Raw genomic sequence first — 24,232 nt, 5'->3', positions numbered from 1 at the left:
TTTATCTGCCCAAGTCAGAATACAAATTAACCGTGTTTTTGGACCATCGTGGACCATTTTTTCTTTATTTTTCACAGGTGCTAAAAACCAATGCCGATCCTATGAAGCAGAACTAAAGCCATGAAGATTCATATTTGAAATGAGATCAGGCCCTTCTTCACTCCTTGTTTCTTAGCCTTCTGCTATACAGCTCATAGCAAAGGGCATCTGCAGGACTGAGGTAAAATAAAATTCAGATGATAGCTGTGATTGTGCTATGGAAGTTCTACCTGTTTTACCGATGGCAGATGAAAAAAACAACCCAACATATAATTTATATTATACCTTCAGTATATTGCAGTCTTAGTGGTAACCCTCCATAGTCGATAATCATATGAGACAAAACAATTCTGTGGCTTTGTCAAGTTACTGAATAAAATTACTAGCAGGGAAATCAGCCCCTTGTTTAGCCTTGATTAGTATAAACACATTCTAATGAAGTTTGGTCCTTCGGCATTTGTATTGTACAATGAATCCTATTATGTAAAGGAGAAGATATATCAAGGGATTATGTCGGGATAAGTAAAACCCCAGAAGGCAATCGTTCAGCTACATATTGAAGCTAATAATAAGATCCCCTGTATGAATGTTCCTTTTCTTCCTGGTTCTATGGTATTGATTTCTACAAAAACTGCAAACAAACAAGACACAGTTATCCAAGGAAAGGAAGTTTAAAAGCATGCAGAAGAATTGTGGAGTTGTAAGAGCAAAAGCATGCAAGAGAAAGGTTTACGTCTCACGTTCTGAACTGGGACAAGATTTTTGTCAATTATTCTTTCATTCAATTGGGATCTTGTGGCGGTGACTGTGCATTTACCATAGTCACAAGTGAAGGAAGTGCAAAAAGAAAAAGAAAAAAAGTGGTCAAAAATTATTTCATTCACTCGATTTACACTCTAGCATTTACAGAATTTCCCTTTCGGGTACTGATTAGATTTAGATTTATTTTGTTACATTCCACTGTCTCATTCCATGCTTCATCAGTTCTCATGGATATTCTGAACTGATCTATAGACCATGCAGAATAGATGATGGAGCTAACTATTGGACTTCAGGGACCTGGTTTCATGTTGCCACATCATTCATCTGGCACGTAATGGGAAGAATGGTTTAATGGAACTTTACATGAAACATTAGTAGGGATCGTTCAAAAGGATAAACCACAGCCTGCTAGGAGTTCAGAACTGTTAAGTTTTCATTCTATACAAGTGGGCTAGTAGAAATAAGAACCAAGTCCACAACTGGTCATCTTAACAAATACACATGCCATTTGTTTGGTACATTTGCTTTCATATAATGGTTAAGATGCTGGACTAGAAACCTGGAGACCCCACATTCTAGTGCTTCTTTACATAGAAGCCAACTGGGTGACTTTGGGTTTCTCTCTCTAAGTTCATCCCATGTCACAAGGTTTGATGCTAGGGGAAAATACGGAGCACAATGTTCCCTTATGCTATACAAAATAAAAGGCAAGATAGATAGATAGATAGATAGATAGATAGATAGATAGATAGATAGATAGATAGATAGATAGATAGATAGATAGATAGATGGATGGATGGATGGATGGATGGATGGATGGATGGATGGATGGATGGATGGATGGATGGATGGATGGACAGACCTGGCAATGCATATTGTTGCACATTACTTCTAACTGATCTCATGACTGTTAGCAGGAAAACACATAATTCTGAGAATTGAAATCCACACATTTTAAGAGTTACTGAGATTGAGAACTTTATATGTTTGTTTGTGCATGCATTTTCTCTCTTAAAAGTAAGATGTCATTGTAAAAGACCACTTTTATTGTCCAAAGATGAATGCTATTTATTTTCCCATTATCTTACCATGGGTTTCTTCAAAAAGACAGGCACAAACTGTCTCTATTGGCACATTATTAATAGCTTCCAGATAAGCTATGAATAATGCAGCAACAACCTTGCAATTGCTGGATTTTTGCCAGGGAAAGACGAACACTCCATTCATTAGTCATCAGTCTACCCAGAAATATATGAAGAACATTTTGTAAGGGAAAATTTCTAGCAAATTTTAAGAGGAAAAGCAAAACTTAATGAAGTTATGTTTTCCCAAAAGCTCATTCGTTTCTGCATTTCAAACAAATCATTTCAGATACAGTCTACATTTAAAATGTGAGGTTCAAGTTCAGTAAAATTTCAAAACCCATTAGAGTACTGAGAATATTTCTCAAATATTTTAAAATCTGTCCTCTTAAATTTTGACTTGCAATGCAGATATAATTTTTAGCACGCAAAGCTGAGAAGACAGTAGCAAGAACACCACCAGATTTTTATTTTATTTTTTTTATTTAGAAAAGATATTGAATTTTTAGGCTTGCAGGAACTGGGGGGAACAAAAGAACCCATGCAAGATTTTTCAAAAAATATCCATTTGCGCACACCAGCATGTGTTCTCCATGCAGGGTTCTGTCTGGTCTCTCCCTTCTAGTCACTGCCAGCTCCAGAAACAATGAGCTTCCCTCTGCTCTTGTAAACAAGAAAAGAAGCTTCCATTCCAGCAAAGCCAGGTGTTCAATTTAAGAGCCAAAGTCAAGAATGAAAAACCCTTTTGGGAAATCCATGTTTGCTCTGTAAAACTGCATGCTTAATTTGGGCGCACAGATGCAGAGGGATTTCAGCCTCTAATTAACCAGCACAAATGCTGCTTGTTTTTATTTGGCTATGCTATGCAACTGAAGTGACTCTAGGTAGCTGGCATTTCAGGTGGTCACAAGGGAAGGGGAGGGGAGGGAAACCAAGGGAAGGGAAGGGAGAAGGGAAGGGTAAAGGAAAATGAAGGGAAGGATAAAGGGGAGGATGGGAAGGGTAAAGGGAAGGATAAAGAGAAGAGAAGGATAAAGGGAAAGGAAGGAAATGGAAGGATAAAGGGAAGGGAAGGGAGGAGGGAAAGAGAAGGGAAGGATAAAGGGAAGAGAAGGATAAAGGGAAAGGAAAGGAAAGGAAGGATAAAGGGAAGGGAAGGGGAAAGAAGGGAAGGGTGTATTGGTTACTACATACTGATCATTTAGGACTGTAGACTCAATAATTAAATAACAAAAGGAAATATGGCTATCATTGAATCTCTTCCACGCTTCTTCTGCAGAGTGATTATCCATTCTCATTAACTGGGGATGCAAGTTTTCCTTGGCAAGAGAAAGGAGAGCATTAACCATTTTAAAGCACAGCCACGTCCAAAGACTACACTCCATGTCCAGACATAATTGAAAAAGGATGCAGACAAAACACTGGAGCTGTTTTTCATATCGGAGCACAAAATCCTCCAGGGCAACTAAGCCCGCTATTCTAAATCTGGCACGAGGCATGGGCCGAGGATTCACAGGGAGACACACAAGCAATTCTGTCTCGAAAGCCTGTGGAGTAATCCCTTTTCATCCTCAGTTATAAAGAGCTTGGCTTTTTTTTCCCCTCTCCTGCTCCTCTAAAACCAATCTGTCGCTAATTATATGGATTTAAGGTGTTCCTCTGGGGGATGAGGCAGGCCGGAGGGGCAACATCAGGTTCCCTGGTAGCAACAGCCTGAATTGTGTATTTTCCTTGAAAGAACTCTTACTGCGCGGTTCAAAAACATGTAGGTGATTTCATACATTTACTGTGCAGGTAGCCCTCAGCTTAAAACAGTTCGTTTAGTGACCGTTCAAAGTTACAACGGCACTGAAAGAAGTGCCTCATGACCGTTTTGCTTTTGCCTCATAGTCTCACATGGTCAAAATTCAAACGCTCAGCAACTGGTTCATGTTTATGATTTTTTTTATGACCGCTGCTGTGCCCCAAGGTCATGTGATTCACTTTTCTGACCCTCTGACAAGCAAAGTCAAAACAGGGGTGAGGGGAGGAGCCAGATTCGCTTAACCACCAGGTTGCTAACTTTATCAATGGCGGCGATTCACTTAACAACTGTGGCAAGAAAAGTGGTGAAATGGGACAAAACTCAGTTAACAAATGTCTCACTTAGCAACAGAAGTTTTGGGCTCCATCGTGGTCGCAAGTCGAGGACTACCTGTATTTCATTCGGGAAAAAATCATTCCCCCTCTTCCTCCCCCAACATAATTAGGAGTGGCATATTTTTTTTTTTAAATAAAAGTTTTATTTAAGTTTTCACAAAACACACAAATATAAATAAAATATTTTTTTTTTTGAGAACAGCGTGGCCCCGGGTTATCACTTCTCCATACAGACATAAACTCAATACATATTTATCTTATAAATTCTAATCCATATAACCATTTTTGAAATTTTTTCAATAGCTTTTCCCTTTACTTCCTATCGCCTTATTTTAAATTATCTCATTCCTTTCTTAATTCAATTACATATCTTTTAAAATCTTTCTAATCAATGTTTTTATACTTTCGTCTGTCCTGTTTACAATTTCATATTATCTTTTCTCATAAAACAAATTTTCCCCTGTAATTACTAGACTGGAGTGTAACACCTTTGTATCTTTTTTCAAATCTTGTTTAAAAATTTAAGTTACACCTTTACAGTTATAACATTTCATTTTCTAATCTCTATTTTATAACACATACCTATTTTCAATCGAATTCTGCTTGGTACATTCCCTTAAAAATACACACTAAATTCTTAAAAGAAAAAAGTACATATGTATATATATCTGTGTATATATGTATAACAATAATAAATGGAATAATTATTCTATTCAAGTACAGCTCTGCCATTAATATTAATAACAATCTTTTACATTTCTATTTCTTTTAACAAACATTACCTAGTAATATCAGTTGTATTTCACTTTAATCATATTTCATATTTTACTTTTTACTGTCTTTAAATAAAAAACCAAACAATAGTTATTAACAGTAGTCAATAAAGTTATTATTCTTATTCAAGTTCATCTTGTCAACTGATAAAAATCTTCCATGTTTCTTTTCAGTTTTTTTAAACTTTCTTTTTAAATCATTGAGAGCCTTTTTCTCTTTACAAACAAATATTCCACTACATATCAATAGAAATTCTTTCTATCACTTTAATCAATCTAACCTATTTTCTAACCCTTTTCTATTTCTAATATAACAATACTATCCCATGCACCCTTGCAGAATCCTCTCCTTGTTAAATTTTAACCATTGTCTCTGTGTCTTTTAAATAGGTTTATACCTTTAATTCTTGTACGCTTTTCCTGTACCTCTATATCTTGTTTCAGTCCTTTGTAGCTTCTTTTCCTTTCCCTCTTCCCTCTCTTCTTCTCCCTCCCCTTTTTATTCCCTTTTCTATCTGATTCTCCCTTCTGTGATCCTCCCTTCTGCTTCTTCCTGATATTATGATTACTTTTTTTTGTTGTTGCTTCAATGCTTAAGTTTTTAACTCTCTTTCCCCCCTTTCCCTTTTTTACCCTGCTTAAAATTGTTGGTCATTAAAGATGGCTTCTTCATTGTCCCGCCTTTCTTGTTCTGCCAGTGTTTCTTCTTGTTTTTCATAGTTCAAGATCTCCATTTCTAAAAATTGAAATACAAAGCCAAAAAATCCTCTTCCCTCTTGTGCTTCTTTTTGTTCTTTAAGTCTCATTTTTAACTCTTCAAGGAGTGATGCCATTTTAAAATTTTTTAAACAACCCCAATTGATTTCATTTTGTTTCATTAGGATCCTCCATCCAAATTCCAGGAATCATCCAATAATCCAAAAGTTTCTTGCTTCTTTTCTCACTTTCTCTTTCCAGGGGCTTTGTTATCTTGTAACAAAGTTTCAGCTACAATGTATCTTTTGCAAGCCTTGTTAAAATTCCACTATCGATTTTTTCTTAAGTTCCAGGTGGTCGCCTCCATTTTCCAGATTCCACCCTCTTTTTTCCTTTTTTCCTCCGCTGCTTTCTTTCTTTTTTTAAAGAAAAATTTTAAATTATCCAAGAATCTTTATCCCTTTGACACTTTATTTTCAGCTAGAAATAGCCTATTAATGTCAAAGTGGACTAGTATCAATTTCTTATTCAAATCTCTTCTTCTTAACGTTCCAAGTCAATTAAAACTGTCAATGTGAGAGGAAAAAAGCCAATTCCGTTTCCTTTTCCTTTTCTGCTTAAAAACTTCTTTAGGAATAGTATTAGTCTTTAAAATTCAGGTTCCAGGTACCTTAAATAGATGTTCTCCATTCAACCCGGTCAGTCAAACTTTCTCCTTTAAACTTCCTCCTACACAATCTTGTCCGGTCGGGTTCTTCTTTGAGGTGGCCATTTCTGACCACCGCTGCAACCACCTTTGGGAAAGGGAGTAATGGCCAGCTGAGGAGGAGAGATGCAGCTCTCCTCAACCCCGCTGACAGCTCCCCCTTCTTTATCACCTCTACAAGGTGGCTTCAGCCCTGAATCCGGGCGGTTCAGGGCGCTCCAGCAACGAGCATGGATCAAAACCGTGCACGATCACAATTTTGGTCCGTCATCGAAGAAGCCCAAACCGGAAGTGGAGGAGTGGCATAATTTAAACAGATGTTATCCTTAGTAAAGCATGATCAGCCAAGCTTAGCCTCTGCTGTTTTCGAATAAGCCTGCTGTAAGTACTGTAGCACTAATGTAACTGCTCTTCTCTTTCTTGCAAAGAGCGAAATTAAGTACTTTTTTTTTAAAAAAAAATGCTTGCTAGAAAATGAAGTATATGGCTGCGGCGTAACCCTCACATACGACAAGTACGGTCTTGAGTTAACACTCTTAGTTTAAAGACAGTTCAAAGTTCTGACGACCTTGGAAAAAAATGATTTACGACCTGGCCTTGCAGTTACAATTTTTGCTCCACCCCTGCACTTACATGGTCATAATTCGGGCTACTTAGCCACTGGCTCACATTTATGACCAGTTGCAGTGTCCTGCGATCACCTGGCTATGATTTGCGTCCTTCCCAGCCGGCTTCCCCGACAGAAAGATCAGTCAGGAAAGTGGAATTTGCTTGGTGACCAGGTGTTTTAGCTTAAAATAGTAAAAATGATTTTAAAAAATTGGGTCCAGGGATGACTTGCTTTACAACGTCACCAACTCACCATGGAATTATGACCCAGTTGTGGTCATAAGCCAAGGACGACCTCTATGGCATTATACAAACATACTCACATAAAAAAAGAACCCTATAAAAATGTTAGAATTCTATAAATGTTTTCATCCAAACTTCTCCCTTCCTCACCTTTAAACTAGTAAGCTTAAAACACTTCATGGCCACAACTGAGTTCTCCCCCTGAGGAAAAAGCTTTCAATTTAATGCTAATATAGGTTGCCCTAAAGAACAGAGAAATTAAAAGAAACCTCTTGGCTTCAGAAAGTGGGCTGCTTCTTTTTTGGGTAGCCCCTGATGTCCTTTTCCAAAATAATATTTCTGCCCCAGGTCTAGATTTTCAGCTCCTGGGTGGCTGGGAAATGTACTGAGTTTTGGTGTACCCAGCACACAATGATCTAAACTGGAAGTACTATCAAAATAAATGCATGAAAGCAATAAGCAATGAGATGCTTGAAGGCTCTTCCATGGCTGGGTTTACCTCTCTATCTTTTTGTTCTTTAAATGATGAAGAGAACTTGAGTGTTTTATAACAAGCCCTCCCGTGGGAATTCCATGCAAATTTCAAAAGTGCCCTCAATAGCACACAGCAAATATTTCCAAGGGAAAATAGCAGATTAATTAAACCATCTGAACTTTTTTGAAGGCCTGGGATATTTCCAGGAACATTAGAAAGTTCAAATAATAGAAAACCATTATGTGGTGGGTTGTTTTTTTTTTTTTTGGATAACTCACAGGCTATTATTTACTTGTCCTCATTTGTTTTCGGCATCAGCCTGTCTGCAGAAATGAAATCTGGTAAACATTTTGTTTACTTACAAATAGTTTGGCACAGTGGCAAATCCTGAAGAGTTGCTGACTGGAAAAAATTATTCATCTATTAGATGGAACCTGCAGGATGGAACCTGCAGTCTGCTTAAGTAAGACCAAAGCCTTGGCAGAGATGTTAATCTTCAAGCAAACCCAATGCTATTCTCTAAAATCCCCTGAGTTTTCTTCCCACATACATTCATCTCCCTACACACTTCTGTTGTTTTTTTTTTCTCCACAGAACAAAACCAAACAAAAATCACACTGGAGTCTACGGAGGAGGAGACTCAAATTGGAAATGGTTGTTAAGAAAGCAGCAACTAAGATATACTAGCAAAATGTTCTATTGCACTTTACTAATTTATTTGATTCTTTTTGTCAGTTCTTATTGTTTTTATTTTTATTTTAAATATGATTTTACATTGTGTAAGCCACCTTGAGTCACCATGGGCGGCAATATAAATCAAATCAAATCAAATCAAATAATAAATAAATAAATAAATAAATGAATGCCCTGCTATAATTTTAAAACATTCCTGGGATTTCAAACATAGTCAAGCTTAAGGCAAACATCTACTTTTGTTAGGGAAAATATCTTATTTATAGCCTGTATTTCAGAAATAAACTGTGTGTGTGTATGTGTGTGTGTAGGGCAAATAATACAGATGGTCCTCGACTTACGAGCACAACTGAGCCCAAATTTTCTGCTGCTAAGTGAGACATTTGTTAAATGAATTTGGCCCCATTTTATGACCTTTACCTTGCCACAATTGTTAATTTTAAAAAACCCTCACTGATTGCATGGAACCGACAGCCCATTTTTCCTCAATTGTAGCCAACTCTGCACTGAACCAACTAGTTCTTAGAAATACCCAAATGATCTCAACAGTATCCTATGCATTTTTTTAAAAAAGTTGATAGAATATCATGTTGATTCCAGGCAGCTAACTTAGGGCAAACATGTATTTCAAGACAATTAAAACAGAATATCCCTATTTAAATGTTCAAATGAATGGAGATAGCTGTTGGCTTTCGGTCAAATAAAAGAGATTGTGATCATTACAGGAAGAAATAGAGGAATACAGAAAGCTGCCTTACACCTGATAATTCAGCCCAATACCATATATTTTCAATTGGCAGTTGTTTGTTCTTAATGGTTACAGATTGAGACTTTAACTTGATCTGTTTTTAATCCTTTTAACAAGGACTGAATCTACGCTCCTAAATGGATTAAGGTCTAAGCCAGGACCCAAAGAGGCAGCTCTTCATAGATAAATTGGGTTTTTACTGATAACATACAAAATCTCTTGAACTGCAATAGCCTTACTGCTCAGCCTGCAACAGAAACTCTGCACATGTGTGAGAGCCAGTTTGCTCTAGCTGTTAAGGCATCAGGTTGGAGACCAGGAAACTGTTGAGTTTTAATCCCATTTTAAGATATAAAAGCTAGGCTTCAACCATAACAATACAAGAGCACACAATAGATACAAACTCATGGTAAACCACACCAAACTTGATTGCAGGAAATACGACTTCAGCAACAGAGTGGTCAATGTCTGGAATACTCTACCTGACTCTGTGGTTTCTTCCCCAAACCCCCAAAACTTTAACCTTAGACTGTCTACAATTGGCCTCACCCCTTTTCTAAGAGGTCTGTACGGGACATCCTATTGTTTCTTTTTATTTTTCTGATATGTATCCATTTCATGTATTCATAACTATGTTTATACTTATACCTGTTATCTTATAATCGCTTGACAAAATAAATAAAATAAAATAAATAAAATTTGGGGCCAATGACCCTAATCACAGGGCTGTTGTTATGGAGAAAATAGGAGGAAGAAGTTGTTTTAGGTATCTTTGTCACTTTGAGTTATTCATAAAAATGATAAAGGCAGGAAATAAATACATAATATCCTTATTCATGGCTAAAGGCTAAAACAAGTCTACCATCTGAAAATTCAAGCAAAAACTATTCAACTCTAGGTTTTTACTACTGTATGCAGCCTTCTGAGAAACTCTTATTATAAAGGCAGTTTATAAAACGGAGAGAGGTTTCTTATCTCAAATATTTCATTAACATCTTTCCCCCAACCTGGTATCTTTCAGAATTTCAGCTTCCTTTCAGCCACTGAACTGGCGAAGTTCCAATACATTAAGTTTCAAGAACATCTGATCTTCCTAATCAATTCAAATAAATATAATTAATTTAATTAATTAGCCAATGGAATGTATTTCTCTGTCCTTGTCGAGTACTTCACACAAAGAGTAATCAAGTTTACTAACGTTATAGTAACCGTATAATTTTATACTTCTGCAAGTACAGAATCTCTATCTGAAGCATGTAAATGCAATGCCAGACTCAAAGTTGTTCTTTCTGTAGTAGGCACATTTCAATTAAGTTAAAGCTACCTGCAATAAATCTCGCTCTCATTCACTAATGACTGGCAGATTTCGCTAATGAATGACAAAACACACCAAGGGGAAAAAATGCAATGACTTACGATGTTCCTTGTTGAGAAACACACAAAGTCTTCAAAGGCGTATCACACTGCTCTGAAAGACACAAGAGGAAGGGGGGAGAGACAGATTTGGGGTGATGAACATTTCTGGTCTTTTGCATTGTTTTCTATTGTCTTTTCTCTTTTATTTCTCTCTGTGTGTATGACATTTAGGATGGGGGTCTTTAATTCACGATATCTATGACTTAGGCAACACTACAGATCTGAAAATTTTCTGTTTTTATTTTTATTCCCTGGAGTAGGTTAAAAAAAAGGAACTCCAAATAATCTCAAAGGTGCTTTTTTTTTTTTTCTTCAAAAGGCAACTGGACTGTTTTTTTCCTTGAGGAAGAAGAAGAAAAAGTTTTGCTTCTCATCCAAGAAGCTTCATCAGTTCTGATGAGGATGTAGGGGAAGGGATTTTTCTTCTTTTGAAGAAAAAAGCACCATTGAGACAACTATGAACTGGACGACTGAGAATCTTCACAGACATTTACCTCCAAACAGGTTAAGGGATTTTTTTAAAAAGGAACTTTATAACGAGTTTGATTTGTCTCTGCCTCATTAAATATTATAAGGTTGGATAAATATAAACAGACTGAAGCTAAAATAGTATAGCTTGAGATAATGGCTGCCATTGAGAAAGGAGTAAGACTCTATGAAGAGCTCAGAATTAATCCATGTTGTCTTCCAATATTCATTACATTGTCACATAAGACACATACAAATTGACTACATTTTAAAGGATAGGTGGATAATGTTTTCTAACAGCAGTAGTAGTTTCCATGTCAGAATAAGCTGAAGCAGCAGATTTCAATATTAAATCACTGCTCCCATCTCCGTATGATCTTCCTGCTTTTCCTTTCACATCTTATGCAATGTGCTAGTGACACAGTAGCATATATCTTAAAAAAAATCTTATTATTTTTTTTAAAGCTTAATTTTTAATTGATTAAACTGTACACTGCCCAGGGGGAGATGGCGGTAAAAAAGTGTGTAATATAAAGAAACAAACAAACATATAATGAATAAATAAATATGCCTTGTGACATCTAAAAGGAATAAAAGATAGGAACCACCACCTTGGTTTTTTTATAAATTAAATCCAAACAGCTTCAACAATGAATTGGAACAAGGCATTCTTCTGCAAAGGTAAAGGTTTCCCTGTCAGTTGTGTCCAACTCTAAGGCACCTGTGTTTCTTAGCCAAAGTAGCCATTGTTGTCCAAAGACAATTTGCATGGTCATGCAGCCAGCCTGGCTATATGCCAAATACACTCGGAATGCCGTTACCTTCCCATTTATCTACTCAGTTTGCATGCTTTTGAACTGCTAGGTAGACAGGAGCCAAGCCAAGTAATAGGAACTCACCCTGTTGCGCGGACCTCGGGCCTCAAACCCGAACTGTCAGTTCTCCTGCTAACAAAGCTCAGTAAACTTTAACCTCGTCAGTAAACTTTAACCAAAATCCAGAAACCCTAGGCATTGCCACCTATCAGATGGTAGGTAGACAAGAGCTAAGCCAAGTAAAGGGAGCTCACCCTGTTGCACGGACCTGGGGTCTCAAACTTGACCTGTCAGCTCTCCTGCTGACAAGCTTAGCATCTTTAAGCTCATCTTCTGCAGGCATTACAAAATCCGGAAACGCTAGGCATTGCCACCTATCAGATGGTGGGTGGCATGCCTTTATTTCTTTCATAGAAGTCCTTCAAATAATCTCAACATGGAAACTTCAAATGAAGCTAAACAATGTATTGCTCATATGCTGAAAATATTTCTCAGTTTAATTTCAAGAAAGCTTGGACTGTCTTCTGAATCTTGTAGCATTGAGATGGAGGGGAGAAAATACTGCATACAGTTGATACAAAAGAGATGAACTTTCAGGACACAGGAGTAAAATATATTACTCTTTAAGAGATAATTGGCTAACAAGAAAAGAATTTGGAGGAAAAATGAAGCAGACAAATCAGAGTCTTGACAGTCTTCTGTTAGAAGTGCTGTGGAACGGATGCTCGGTGCAGAAACTTTGATCTGATGACTTCCATAGGTTCATCTCCTAAAACTTATCAGAACCAAAAACTACTTTACTTAATCTCCAGCCAAAAGTCTGAGAAGCCACCCTTTTGTTCACATTTCATGTTACATGAATATAAATTCTGTGTGATCTGTCAAAATGAACAAAAAACAGCAGGATGCAGTAGTTTATAACTTTAAACTATGGTCTTTATACTTACTCTGGCTCTGAATTACTGATCCAGTCTGCTGGGTTTCCTAGAAAGCAGAAAAAGGGGTGGGGGTGGGGGATTTTTAAATACAACCCGATAATTTTAGGGATAAAGTAAGGATAAGCAAACTTAAGCTACTGCCTCACTTTTCTTTTCTGTTTAGCAAGAAAAATACTGCACTATTTACATTCCTCTTTCTTCTGTATTATAATAAATATTTATTTCTTTATCATTGCTGTCATCATATTATTATTACAGTATCATTACACTGCATAGTACTTTCCATAGCACTAATGTTAACATTCTAAATGGAAAAGAACAGAAAAGAAAACAGGGAAATTATGCATTTATTTCATTTATTTTTTGTCAGGCACAAGAAATGAGGAGTCAGGATACGAGTACAGAAAGCACTGCAAGTTTATTCCAGGCAACCTACATCCAAGAATATGAATTAGTAAGTCAAGGCTCCAGATGAGAATCATGGACTTCAAAGAGGGCTGGACGTAGGTCTCTTTTGCGAGCATGCGGACTTCAGACTGATGATGTCTTTCACCCCACCCTTGGGCCCAGCTTGGTCATCTACTACAATTTGCACACTATTTTGTTCACACATGCCGACATATACCACCACCTCTCATGATGGCTTACAAAACTGGTAGAGTAGGAACAAGAAGCACTAGAAAAATGTTTTCAAGTGTGAAAGAAATAGGGCAACAAAATCAAACTTCTGGTAAGCAATTCCAGGATGTTATAGGAGCTATAGGTAGCTATATATAAAAAGCACAAACGGAATAAGAATACCAGTTGTGAGATTATAGACATCAAATAATGGAGCACAATGGCTCACATGGTTAGGATGCCAAGTTGTAGGTTAGTAAGCCTGTGTTCAAGACCCGAGTGCAGCCCTGGGATGGGGTGAGCTCCTGACCTTCACTCCAGCTCTTGTCGGGGACATGAAAGATGCCCACAACTGGATGTTTTCCGGGCAACGGAGATGTCACTGGCTAATTCTTTCAACCCAGAAGTCTTAAATGCTTCTGACATGAGTGCAATGCAACTGACATCAAGTAAGTAACTCAGGAATTATATGTCTTTGAGCACAATGAATAAATCTAGTGTAGATAATTTGTTCTGGATGCCCTACGCAATTCCTAAAATAATCAGGCAAGTATGGCCATAATGGGGAATTCTGGGAGTTGCATCTACCCTTGTGGAGTATATTCCCAGGCTGTAGAAGTCTGTTTGTTCAAGAGCATTTGGGAGTTAAGGGAATAGAAGTTCTGAATTATGACTCTCTACTATGGAGCAACTGTACATGTCATGATTTTTACGAAGATTGCTACTTTTTCCTGAACATAAAATGACATTCACCTTTTAAGCTACGTGTTAAACAAAACAATGATGCCAAAAACATAAATAACGAATATTCACATGCCCACAGAGATTAGTTCAAAGCAACAGTTGCATGAAAGAAACTATCCTTTTATGCTTGTTTGTTTTGTCCTGCAAACTTTTCCTCTCTGCTAAAAACAACACATGCCAAAAGCAGTTGAATGACATGCATTTTCATACATTAATTCACATAGATGGAATGAAAGGTTTTGCTTCTTCACCTTTACAGGAAATGGAAACTTTGAAGGCTCAGCTGTGCTAGGAGTATGGATGGCTGTCAAAGGAGGTGGCCATGAATGGGTCATTTCCTGGGAAGAAATTGAGAAGAACAATAATCAGCTCTTAAGTCCTAATTTTATTACTTCCTCAGCTGAGAAAAGAATAAGAAAACCTTCCAACGGTAACACAGGGATGTAACTGAAACATTATTTTTCAAGGCTTTTGCAGCCTAGAGTTGGAAGTGATCTTTGAAACTATCATCAAAACAGTCAGACTTTGATTTCTTAATATTCGATCCATTCTGAGGAATGCATGCTTTCCTTCTCTTCTCCTGTCATACTCTTTTATCTTCTATTCCTCCCCACAGTTTTGAATGTGATAAATAATGGCAATGTCTGGGGCAGCATTAAAAGAAAGAGCAGGAATATCACAATATACATAGGAAACTCAAACCAAATTCTACCCCTTTCTTTCTTTTATTTATTTTAATTTGTACTACCTTTCAGTACTGGAAAACTCTTCAATCAAAAGTATTTTTTTTTTAAGAAGGAAACCCAATCAAAATAAAATCAGTGTTTTCTTTGATTCCCAACTTGTATTTCTTCCAACAAGCCGAAGTTTGAAGCCAAATTATCTTTGGGATTCCAGCATTATTAAAGATAAAACAAAGCCACAAATTGGATTCCCTTATAAAGTTTAAGCTTGGACAGGAAGTTCTTGGTCATCTGTGCTAAGACGAAGAGCCCAGCAGGAAACAACAATGCTTTTTCTGTAACAAATAAGCCAAAATTTCAGCGAATGATAGCTCCACCACTTGGATAAACACAGGCAATGTGTTTTTTTTTTTAGTCCTTCTATTTTTGGGGGGTGGGTGAGGGTGGGGTCTGAAACCAGAAATTATTTAAAATATCCAAGATGGTGTTCTGCTTGAAGCCTACTGATTAAATTCTGCAGCAAAGAAGCATGAATAGCATTATAGAGGGGGTGGGTGAAGAAAATAAGGATGACCCAGTAGTTTAAAAAACAACATGAAACTAGTTCTGCTTTCTTTGTGGCATCTTCTTCCTCTTAATGTGAATATACTCACCTTCAAAATTTCTTCAACACAATGGGCTTCATTGGAGTAAGACTGCTGAAAAACATAAAGAGAGGTATGGTAAATCCATGAATTAGGAGGACGTTCATGTACAGAAAGATAAATCACAATACAAAGATTTGATTTGCAGTATCTATTGCAAGAGAAAACAGGAGTGGTGAATGTTGGCACGAAAAGCTCTGTTTAAAGACAGAATTTTCTCTCCCTACTTTTTGGGTTAAAAGGAGACTTTTTTTTTTACGGGTCTTCAGTTAAAACTATACAGCAAAATCTGCATAAAGACTACAGATGACAGAGCTAGGCCCAACAGTGAGCAATAAGTGAATGTGCTATTTAACTGGCTGAAGTTATGATAGGTTACCTTAACCCACACTAATAGGAATTCCTGCATGGAGAGGAGTTATTTCATCTGCAAGTCAAAGCTGAGTTTCATGCTTTAAGAAAGAATGTCTCACACCATGCCATCACTGTCGTGAACTATTTTTGCTGCTGCCTGGAAAGCACACAATATATTCACCACAGGAAGCTGCTCTCTTGAGAAATAGCTCTACTAACTGCCATTAGAGGCTATTCTCCAAAGAATAATCCCGCTTCAACTATAGCTGAAACGGGTTTTTCCCCCCTGTTTCTTTCAAGACTGATGCCACACCCCATCACTGCTCTGAATGCTCAGAAATTCACCTCCATCCATCACACACATGCTTAAATGCTCCAGCCTTCAGAGGGAAGTAATTTTCATCCCTAGTACTGAGAATAAGGCAAGTCTCGGCATGATTCCAGCATATTATTCCAACATGTTTTAGCTTCCAACAGTGAAATAGAGCCAAGCTTCTTCCAACAGAAGGCAAGTGCTTAAGACAACTGCTTAAAATTAAGGGGGGGAGGGAAATCTTTAAGAAATAACATTCATAACTAAGCACTGTATAAAGTACCAGAGTAATCTAGCAATAACAAGAAATCTAAAACCAAAATTTTGGTGAGAAATTTAAAAACCAATATGAACATTTAGAGGAGTCCTCCCATATCTTTGGTCTTTTGGGGACCTGATCTCTCTCATCTCCATTGTTCACAGCAACCACAGTACAATCCTTAATTTGCTGGATTGTGTAGAGCAGGGGTGTCAAACTCGCAGCCTGTTGACCAGATGCGTCATATGCTGGCCACACCCACCCCTGGTTTAGCAAAGGGTGAAAAAGTCATGATACGTCATGTGATGACGATGTGACAACGCGAGTTTGACACCCCTGGTATAGAAATTCCTCACCCCAACACACAAACTCTGCACGTTTCATCTGTTACATTCTCCCTCTCTTCATCCTGCTCCCTTACTCATTTTTGCATGCTGTTTCCTCAGTCCTCCATCTTCTTGATAATTCAATATCAGATTAACATTAACTTATCATTCTGTGCATTATTTATCAAAAAGTATTAATGAAAGTATTCCATGCCTTCACACTAGGCCAGTCATTCTAGGAAAGCTCTCCCTAGTGACCAGTCTTTTTTAAATTTTTCAACCCAAAATCAAATGTTTTGTTTTGTCTTTTTGGTAATATTTTTTAGTAATTTTACATCTTTCCATCTTTTAGCAGCTATCAATGCACATGAAGGTCCTTCTGTAACTGAGCCCATCCAATAAAGGAAAACTTTTGTAGCTCGGCGTTGAAATGGAAGGGTCCTTAGTGCTCTCTGAACTTGGTTCTTTTCTTGTGGATGTTTCATTACCCAAACTAGGTAATATAATCAGTGCTTTCACTAGCATCACTAGCATTGATGATGTTACTTAGTTTGGGGAATGAAATGTCTGCAAGGAAACAACCAAGCCTCAGAGAGCACCAAGGACAAATCATCTCAACACTGAGCTACAAATATTCTCCTCCATTGCTATCAATGCACATGTTTTCCCAAAGTTAAGTTGTAGGACTGATTCACAAATTTTACAGTAGACTTAAGACTTCCCAGGTTGTAAGTAACTTTAAGGGGATCACACTGTTGCCTCAGAACTCAAACTTGGGCTTTTGAGTATTACTCATCTAAAGAAATAATTTGCTTTACTGGGAGGGGAGCACAGAAGTTCATCAGTTTAGGGGTCAGAATATCACAGTATTTGAGAATCATGGGGCTATAATTTTAGAGAAAGTATGCATTGTTTCCTGCATAACCATCTTAACCAAATTGCATAGCGAATAGATTTATATCCAAACAAAGATCCACTGTATTTACGAGCCAGTGTGTGGAAGGCAGGATGCTCAAAATAAGCCTTTGATCAAGGCAAGATTATACTTACTGTATCATATTATATTTGACTCTTGCAAGGAACTCCAAGCCTACTAAAGCTACATATTCACCCAAGATCTATTTTACAACCCCTTACGTCCTCTTAAGTGAGATGTATGCTTCCACAGAGCTTTCATTTTTGTTAGGAAAGATCATAAAGAAGAATGGCATAGTTGATTTGATATAGCCTCTAATTTCCAAACATCATAATTGCAAATAGCCAGGAATCATTAAAAAAAGGAAAGACTTGGCTGGAAGGATGGAATCCTGTCATTTGCATGTCAATTTAAGCATCAGAAATAATAAATATTTTCAGGAGGATGAGCTACAACATTCTCTAGTAAGGTTGAGGAAGGCTTCCTCTCTGCTATGGTTTTTAGAAAACTAGTGAGGATATGATTTTGCTCAGATAGAAATGGGTGTATATTAATTATGGCTTCCTCTAATTCTTCCTCATTATCTAAGTCCTGAATTAAAGTGGATGGTTTCTTCCCCCAAATCAGATAAAAGAAAATCAAGGAACCACTTATTACTGTATAATCTGAATCTGAATCTCTATCTAGAGATACAGATCCTTGCTTAACAGTAGTAAGTGAGTTCTCATCTAATGGCAGGATTCAAACCAATGGCTACCTGGCTAACATTTCAACTATACCTCCTGCAAATTTTTACTGTATTACAAAGTGCTCTTGAACAAACAGCAAGTCTTTCCTTTTGCTCTTCATTGAGCAAGCACACAGGACTATTTACAACACCCATGAAGCAGTAACACCTCCTGAGTTCAAAACACATTTGTTTCACCACAGAGAAGAAATCGGAGGCTTGGAAAGGAAACCGGTTCAAGATATCGCTTGTATGATTTTTTTATGACCCAATCCTGAAAGGTTTTATTCCTAGTCAATGTATTCATTTTCTCCTTTTTTTATTAACTTGCCGAACCAGTCAATAAAGAAAAGGAGCTTGTTTACATGCCCATTGGATACGTGAAGCAGGCAAAAGGACAGCTATTACTGAACACTGTGAAATGCACACAAAATTTCCCAAGTTTCACAAGACCTTCTCCTGGCCACTAGGCTAAATGTAAACATAGCATATTTTCTCTCCAACAAGGTGGACTTCGATTTCTACACCGAGAGAGGGGCCTCTTTCAAAGGAGATGGCAGACCACAACGTTCATAGGCCTAAACAGTTAAACATTTTCATGGAAACTGGAGAATACTAGATGGAAGGAGACAATATGTTCTCTCGGTTCCTTCCTTAAACATTTTTAATTTATGTGCCACTGCATTTTCAAAAACAAAAACCCGCCTCCTGAGATATTCTGAGGCCAACCTTTCTTGCTCGTTTTGCTTTGAGGAGGCATTTTTGTCCACAAACTCATCCTATACTTTCACCTGCAGAAGTTTCCATTGTCACCACACTTCTCTTGCTTTTGTACATAGGGTTAAATGTGCCTTCGGTTTCGCCTATTCATTTTAATACACTCCACCATCTTTTCAGTTTCCACATCAGGATAAAAATAACCTCTAAAGCAAAAGGTGGAGAACTGTGGCCCTTTTATGACTTGTGGATTTCAGCTCCCAGAATTCCTGAAGTAGACATGTTGGCTTAGGAATTCTGGGAATTAAAAGTCCACAACTCATAAAGAGGCCATATTTTCTCACATCTCCTCTAAAGCTATTATTTCCTGGCTTTCCAGTGAGAGAATGTAACACACCTGTCCCAGTCAACTCTTTTCATACTCTACATAAATGACCTCTGTGATCATATCAAGAGCAACTGCGTTCTCTTCACTGATGATGTAAAGCTATTCAACACCACAGACAATACTGCTACCCTTCAAAAAGACCTTGACTATGTATCAGAATGGTCAAACAAATGGCAACTTCAAATCTCAACAAATAAATGCTCTGTCCTACATATTGGCAAAAAAAAAATATCAGAAAATAAAATACAGGCTGAGTAGTCAAGACCTTGTTGATGATCCAAACTCTGTCAAGGACTTTGGAGTAATCATCTCTAATGATCTAAGTTCTAGAGCCCACTGTAACTACATAGCCAAAAAGGCTGAAGAGTTGTTAACCTAATCTTATGTAGCTTTTTCTCTGGTAATATCACACTACTAACTAGAGCATACAAAACATTTGCTAGACCAATACTCGAATACAGCTCATCAGTCTGGAACCCACATTACGTATCTGATATTAACACAGTTGAGAAAGTCCAGAAATATTTCACAAGAAGAGTTCTCCACTCCTCTACTCATTGCAGAATACCTTATGCCACCAGACTCGAAATTCTAGACCTAGAAAACCTAGAACTACGCCGCCTTCGGTCTGATCTAAGTGTAGTATATAAAATCATACATTGCAATGTCCTACCAGTCAATGAATACTTCAGCTTCAACCATAACAACACAAGAGCAAACAGTAGATACAAACTCAAGGTTAATCGCACCAAACTTGATTGCAGGAAATACGACTTCAGCAACAGAGTGGTCAATGTCTGGAATACTCTACCTCAGTGATCCCCAACCTTTTGACGCCATGGCCCGGTACCGGCATCATCTGGGCGCCGCGGCCCGGCACCAGCATCAACTGGGCGCCGCCATCTTTTTACGAAAAAGTGCTTCCGGTGACCTCACCGGAAGCACTTTTTCGTCAAAAAGATGGCGGCGCTAGCGCCCAGTGAGCTTTTCGGTAGAAATGGCTTTCTACCCGGAAAAGCTCACTGGAAACGCTGGGCCGCCATCTTTTTGATGAAAAGTGCTTCCGGTGAGCTTTCTACCGGAAAAGCTCACCGGAAGCACTTTTTACCAAAAAGATGGCGGCGCCCGCAACCAGCGGTCCGGTAAGACTTGTTCCGCGGACCGGTACAGTCCGCGGACCGGCGGTTGGGGACCCCTGCTCTACCTGACTCTGAGGTTTCTTCCCCAAACCCCAAAAACTTCAACCTTAGACTGTCTACTATTGACCTCACCCCTTTCCTATAGGGGGGGTCTGTAGGGGGCGTGCATGAGCGCACCAACGTGCCTACCGTCCCTGTCCTATTGTTTCTTTTATTTTTTTTATATTCATAACTATGTTTTTACTTATACCTATTATCTTGTAAGCAATTGACAAATAAATAAAATAAATAAAAATAAAATAAATAAACAATGCCTAGTATCAACACCGTTACGTGGTCAGTACTCCAAGGGAATCTCAGCATTTATCTGCTAAACCACAAGTCAGCACTAAATCCTCTGGATGGCCTTTAGCTCAGTTTCTCTCTCTCTCTGCCTCTGTCTCTGTCTCTGTCTCCCTCCCTCCCTCAATTTGTATTTGGTAAAATGAGTGCAAGAGTCACCTTCCTCTCTGGCAAGCAATATATATCAGCCAAGACAATTGCTCTGCAAATTATTAATAATAATCTTTTTTCATAGCTGCATCAAAATGGTTTTAGGCATTTTGGGGTTAAATGCACCCAGTTAGAATGTTAAAACAATATGAGCCAATCTGAAGGGCATCAGATTGAAGAAGACAATTGTGCTAGATAAGAAAATGTCTTGTACTGTTCAGATATTTTCTTAAGTTCCTCAGCAGATTAAAAGGCCATTGGAGGTCAGGGGGCAAGTTGGCAGAGTGATCAGTCTGTGATTTTTAACAAAATTCCTAATGTAATATTGATTACCTTGGAAAATCCTTTGTAATAGTTGGATTGCAAATCTAAATTCATTCCGGTAATTGCCTTAACTTGACTATTAACTGCCTCTTCTACATGGGAAGAAAAGGATGACACCCCCAAACCTACTCATATAGTTATCTTCCAAAGTGTCAGTTTCAGAAAATGGATGTTGTTGTGATACCTAGTTTTTGTAAGGAATCCATTTTCCGCAGAGATTGGGAGGCATCTTCTTTTTCAAAGGAAGGCTGTGGATTTTTTTTTAATTTAAATGAATAGATATGCTTGATTACTAAATACAGAAAATTTAGAGACAAAGCTGCCAATTGTATATTTATTTCACTCTTGTGCTGTTGTTAGCAGAGGAACTTGTAATATAAGAGGCAACCAAGAATTAAAAGACTTTTAGTCCTAGAATTTGCTTTTCAGTGCTGTGCTACAGGTGAAAAGACTGCTCAAAATACTAATACTTTGTACCAATGTTTGTGTCAGCTTCTTAGACCACCGTAGCATTTTATTCCCCCTTAAAATCCTCTGTGCCAAGGCTGCTACTAAAACTTGTTAGGAAGTTAGCTTATTCCGAAGGAGCTTGCTTACATATTCTTCCTTTAAACTGACACAACCAGCAGAATTTCTGCAATTTATTAGTATCTGTTCCACATTTGTGACTAGTTGAACACAACTAGAAACAAAACCTAATTCCCTGAATTTTTAGCATTCTCAAAGGCGAACTAGTCCGATCTCCCACAGGATGCAATAAAACAGTTTTATTGAATGCATATATATTTGCATGTCCTGGAAATTTCCTTTCCCCCCCCCACCTTTGGAAATTCAGATTTGAAAGCCTTCTGGTTGGCAGCTAACAAATCATAATTAAATCCAAAAAACCAACAGGGAAACTTTTAAATATACGTAAAACATACCGCTCCAGGACAGGAATAGAACATTCTGAACTTCTTCAGAATGATCTGTGACTCCTCCATATCATGATAATTTGGTTGACCACTGCCTAAAACAGTAAGTTCTACACACACACACACACACACACACACACACACACTTACTTTATAATAGGCTGTCTGTTGTTGGCTCAGGCAAAACATGAACAAGGATAAGTGACCCACAGTGACCTGGTTTATATAATAAAAAGAATCCGGCCTATAGACTGAACTCAGACTGAGAAGATAAACAGATTAACAGAGTTGGAAGGGACCTTGTAGGTCATCTAGTCCAGCCCCCTGCTCAAGCAGGAAACTCTATACCATTTCTGACAGATGGCATCTTTGAAGAAGTCTACCCTACACTTTACCCTTGTGTAGGCTTGAGCAAAGCTCACCAATTGCCTGGTTTCATAAGATATACAGAAAGTCTTCTGAAATACTCTCTTCTCAATTTAGAGTCAAACTGGTCGTAACACAAGGAGGTTTATGGCTAGATATTTCAACATATTCATTTTATCTAAATCTATTCTGGCATGGAAGGAGAAAAGCATAATGCTTTCCTTGTTAACATAAACATCCTCTGTTACTATTGTTAGTAAAAAAAAACAATACAGAAAAAACAATTACTACCAACCTGCCTTCCATCGAGGACCTGTATACTGCATGAGTCAAAAAGAGGGCTAGGAAAATATTTACAGACCCCTCACATCCCGGACATAAACTGTTTCAACTCCTTCCCTCAAAACGACACTATAGAACACTGCACACCAGAACAACTGGACACATGGACAGTTTTTCCCTGAACGCCATCACTCTGCTAAACAACTAATTCCCTCAACACTGTCCAACTATTTACAAAGTCTGCACTACTATTACTATTAATCTTCTCATCGCTGCTTATCACCCATCCCCTCCCATTTGTGACTGTAGGACTGTAACTTTGTCGCTTGTATCCTTCCAATTTATATGGACTGTTTCCTAGTATGATTTGATTGCTTATTGTACCCTGTGACTACTATTAAGTGTTGTACCTTATGATTCTTGACGAATGTATTTTTTTTCTTTTATGTACACTGAGAGCATAATGCACCAAGAAAATTCCTTATGTGTCCAGGAAAAAAAATATGTTTTGAAAAATTAAATAAACATGTTAAGATTTCCCCAAGAATCATCTAATCCAGGGCTGTCAAACTTGCTGCCCACAGGCCAGATGCGTCACGCACTGGCCACACCCACGCCCAGTTTAGTGAAGGGGAAAAAAGTTGTGATACGTCATGTGACGCTGTAAGTTTGACACCCCTTATCTAATCTGACTCAAATATTTTGCTGATATAAATGGGAGTTAAGTTCCACTGTACACAATGGTCTTCCTTTTAAAAGAGCAATGGAATTTTGTTTTAGGTAGTAGTCTATGATTTACAATCATTCATTTAGTGACAGTTCAAAGTTACAAGAGCATTGAAAAATGACTTCTCCGTTTTTCACACTTATTCCATTGCATCTTCATTTGATCAAAATACAGATGCTTGGCAACTGGCATGTATTTATGACGGTTGCAGTGTCCCGGGGTCATGTGATCACCTTTGGCGACCAACTGACAAGCAAAGTCAATGGGGAAGCCAGATTCACTTAACAACCATGTTACTAACTGAACAACTGCAGTGATTCACTTAACAGACTGTAGCAAGAAAGGTTGCAAAATGGAACAAAACTCACTTAACAGAACTTTTGGGCTCAATTGTGACTGTAAGCCAAGGGCTACCTGTAATTTTCAAAGAAGACTGCTACATCAACACACTTATTGCTCTTTATTTGAAACCATCACACCTCTTTTGTTCATGTTGAGCCTTTGGACAAACAGCAACTGCTTTATCGTATTTTCAGTCACAGTAAATCAGAAAACTAACAGCAAAATGCATATAAGACTGAGAAAAATGAATACAATAGCAGCTGCAAATACTTATCTACATAGGTTTTAAACCTCAAACTTCTCTAGTGTTTTTTATATAATTGTAGGCCACCCATAAGCTAATTAATTCAATATT

General features: G+C 37.8%; 1 protein-coding gene across 13 annotated transcripts in view; it reads right to left on the bottom strand.

Annotated features, from left to right (window-relative positions):
- Positions 1 to 24,232, bottom strand: part of AFF1 (ALF transcription elongation factor 1) — a 175,624-nt gene that overhangs the window by 37,470 nt on the left and 113,922 nt on the right. For 7 of the 13 annotated variants that reach the window (XM_026687924.2, XM_026687926.2, XM_087962838.1 and 4 more), the window contains 4 exons: positions 15,301 to 15,345; positions 14,216 to 14,302; positions 12,612 to 12,648; positions 10,382 to 10,433 (listed from right to left, as the gene is read on the bottom strand). In XM_026687924.2, the coding sequence (XP_026543709.1) occupies positions 10,382 to 10,433; positions 12,612 to 12,648; positions 14,216 to 14,302; positions 15,301 to 15,345 (221 nt within the window). The remainder of the gene's footprint in view (positions 1 to 10,381; positions 10,434 to 12,611; positions 12,649 to 14,215; positions 14,303 to 15,300; positions 15,346 to 24,232) is intronic. The other 6 variants (XM_026687925.2, XM_087962842.1, XM_087962836.1 and 3 more) reach the window with 1 other exon arrangement.

The sequence above is a fragment of the Notechis scutatus genome, chromosome 4 (genome assembly GCF_049901735.1).
Source record: "Notechis scutatus isolate UNSWTSFEM ecotype Mainland chromosome 4, rNotScu1.2, whole genome shotgun sequence".
NCBI lineage: Eukaryota > Metazoa > Chordata > Lepidosauria > Squamata > Elapidae > Notechis > Notechis scutatus.
This window is presented reverse-complemented; position numbering and strand designations above follow the sequence as displayed.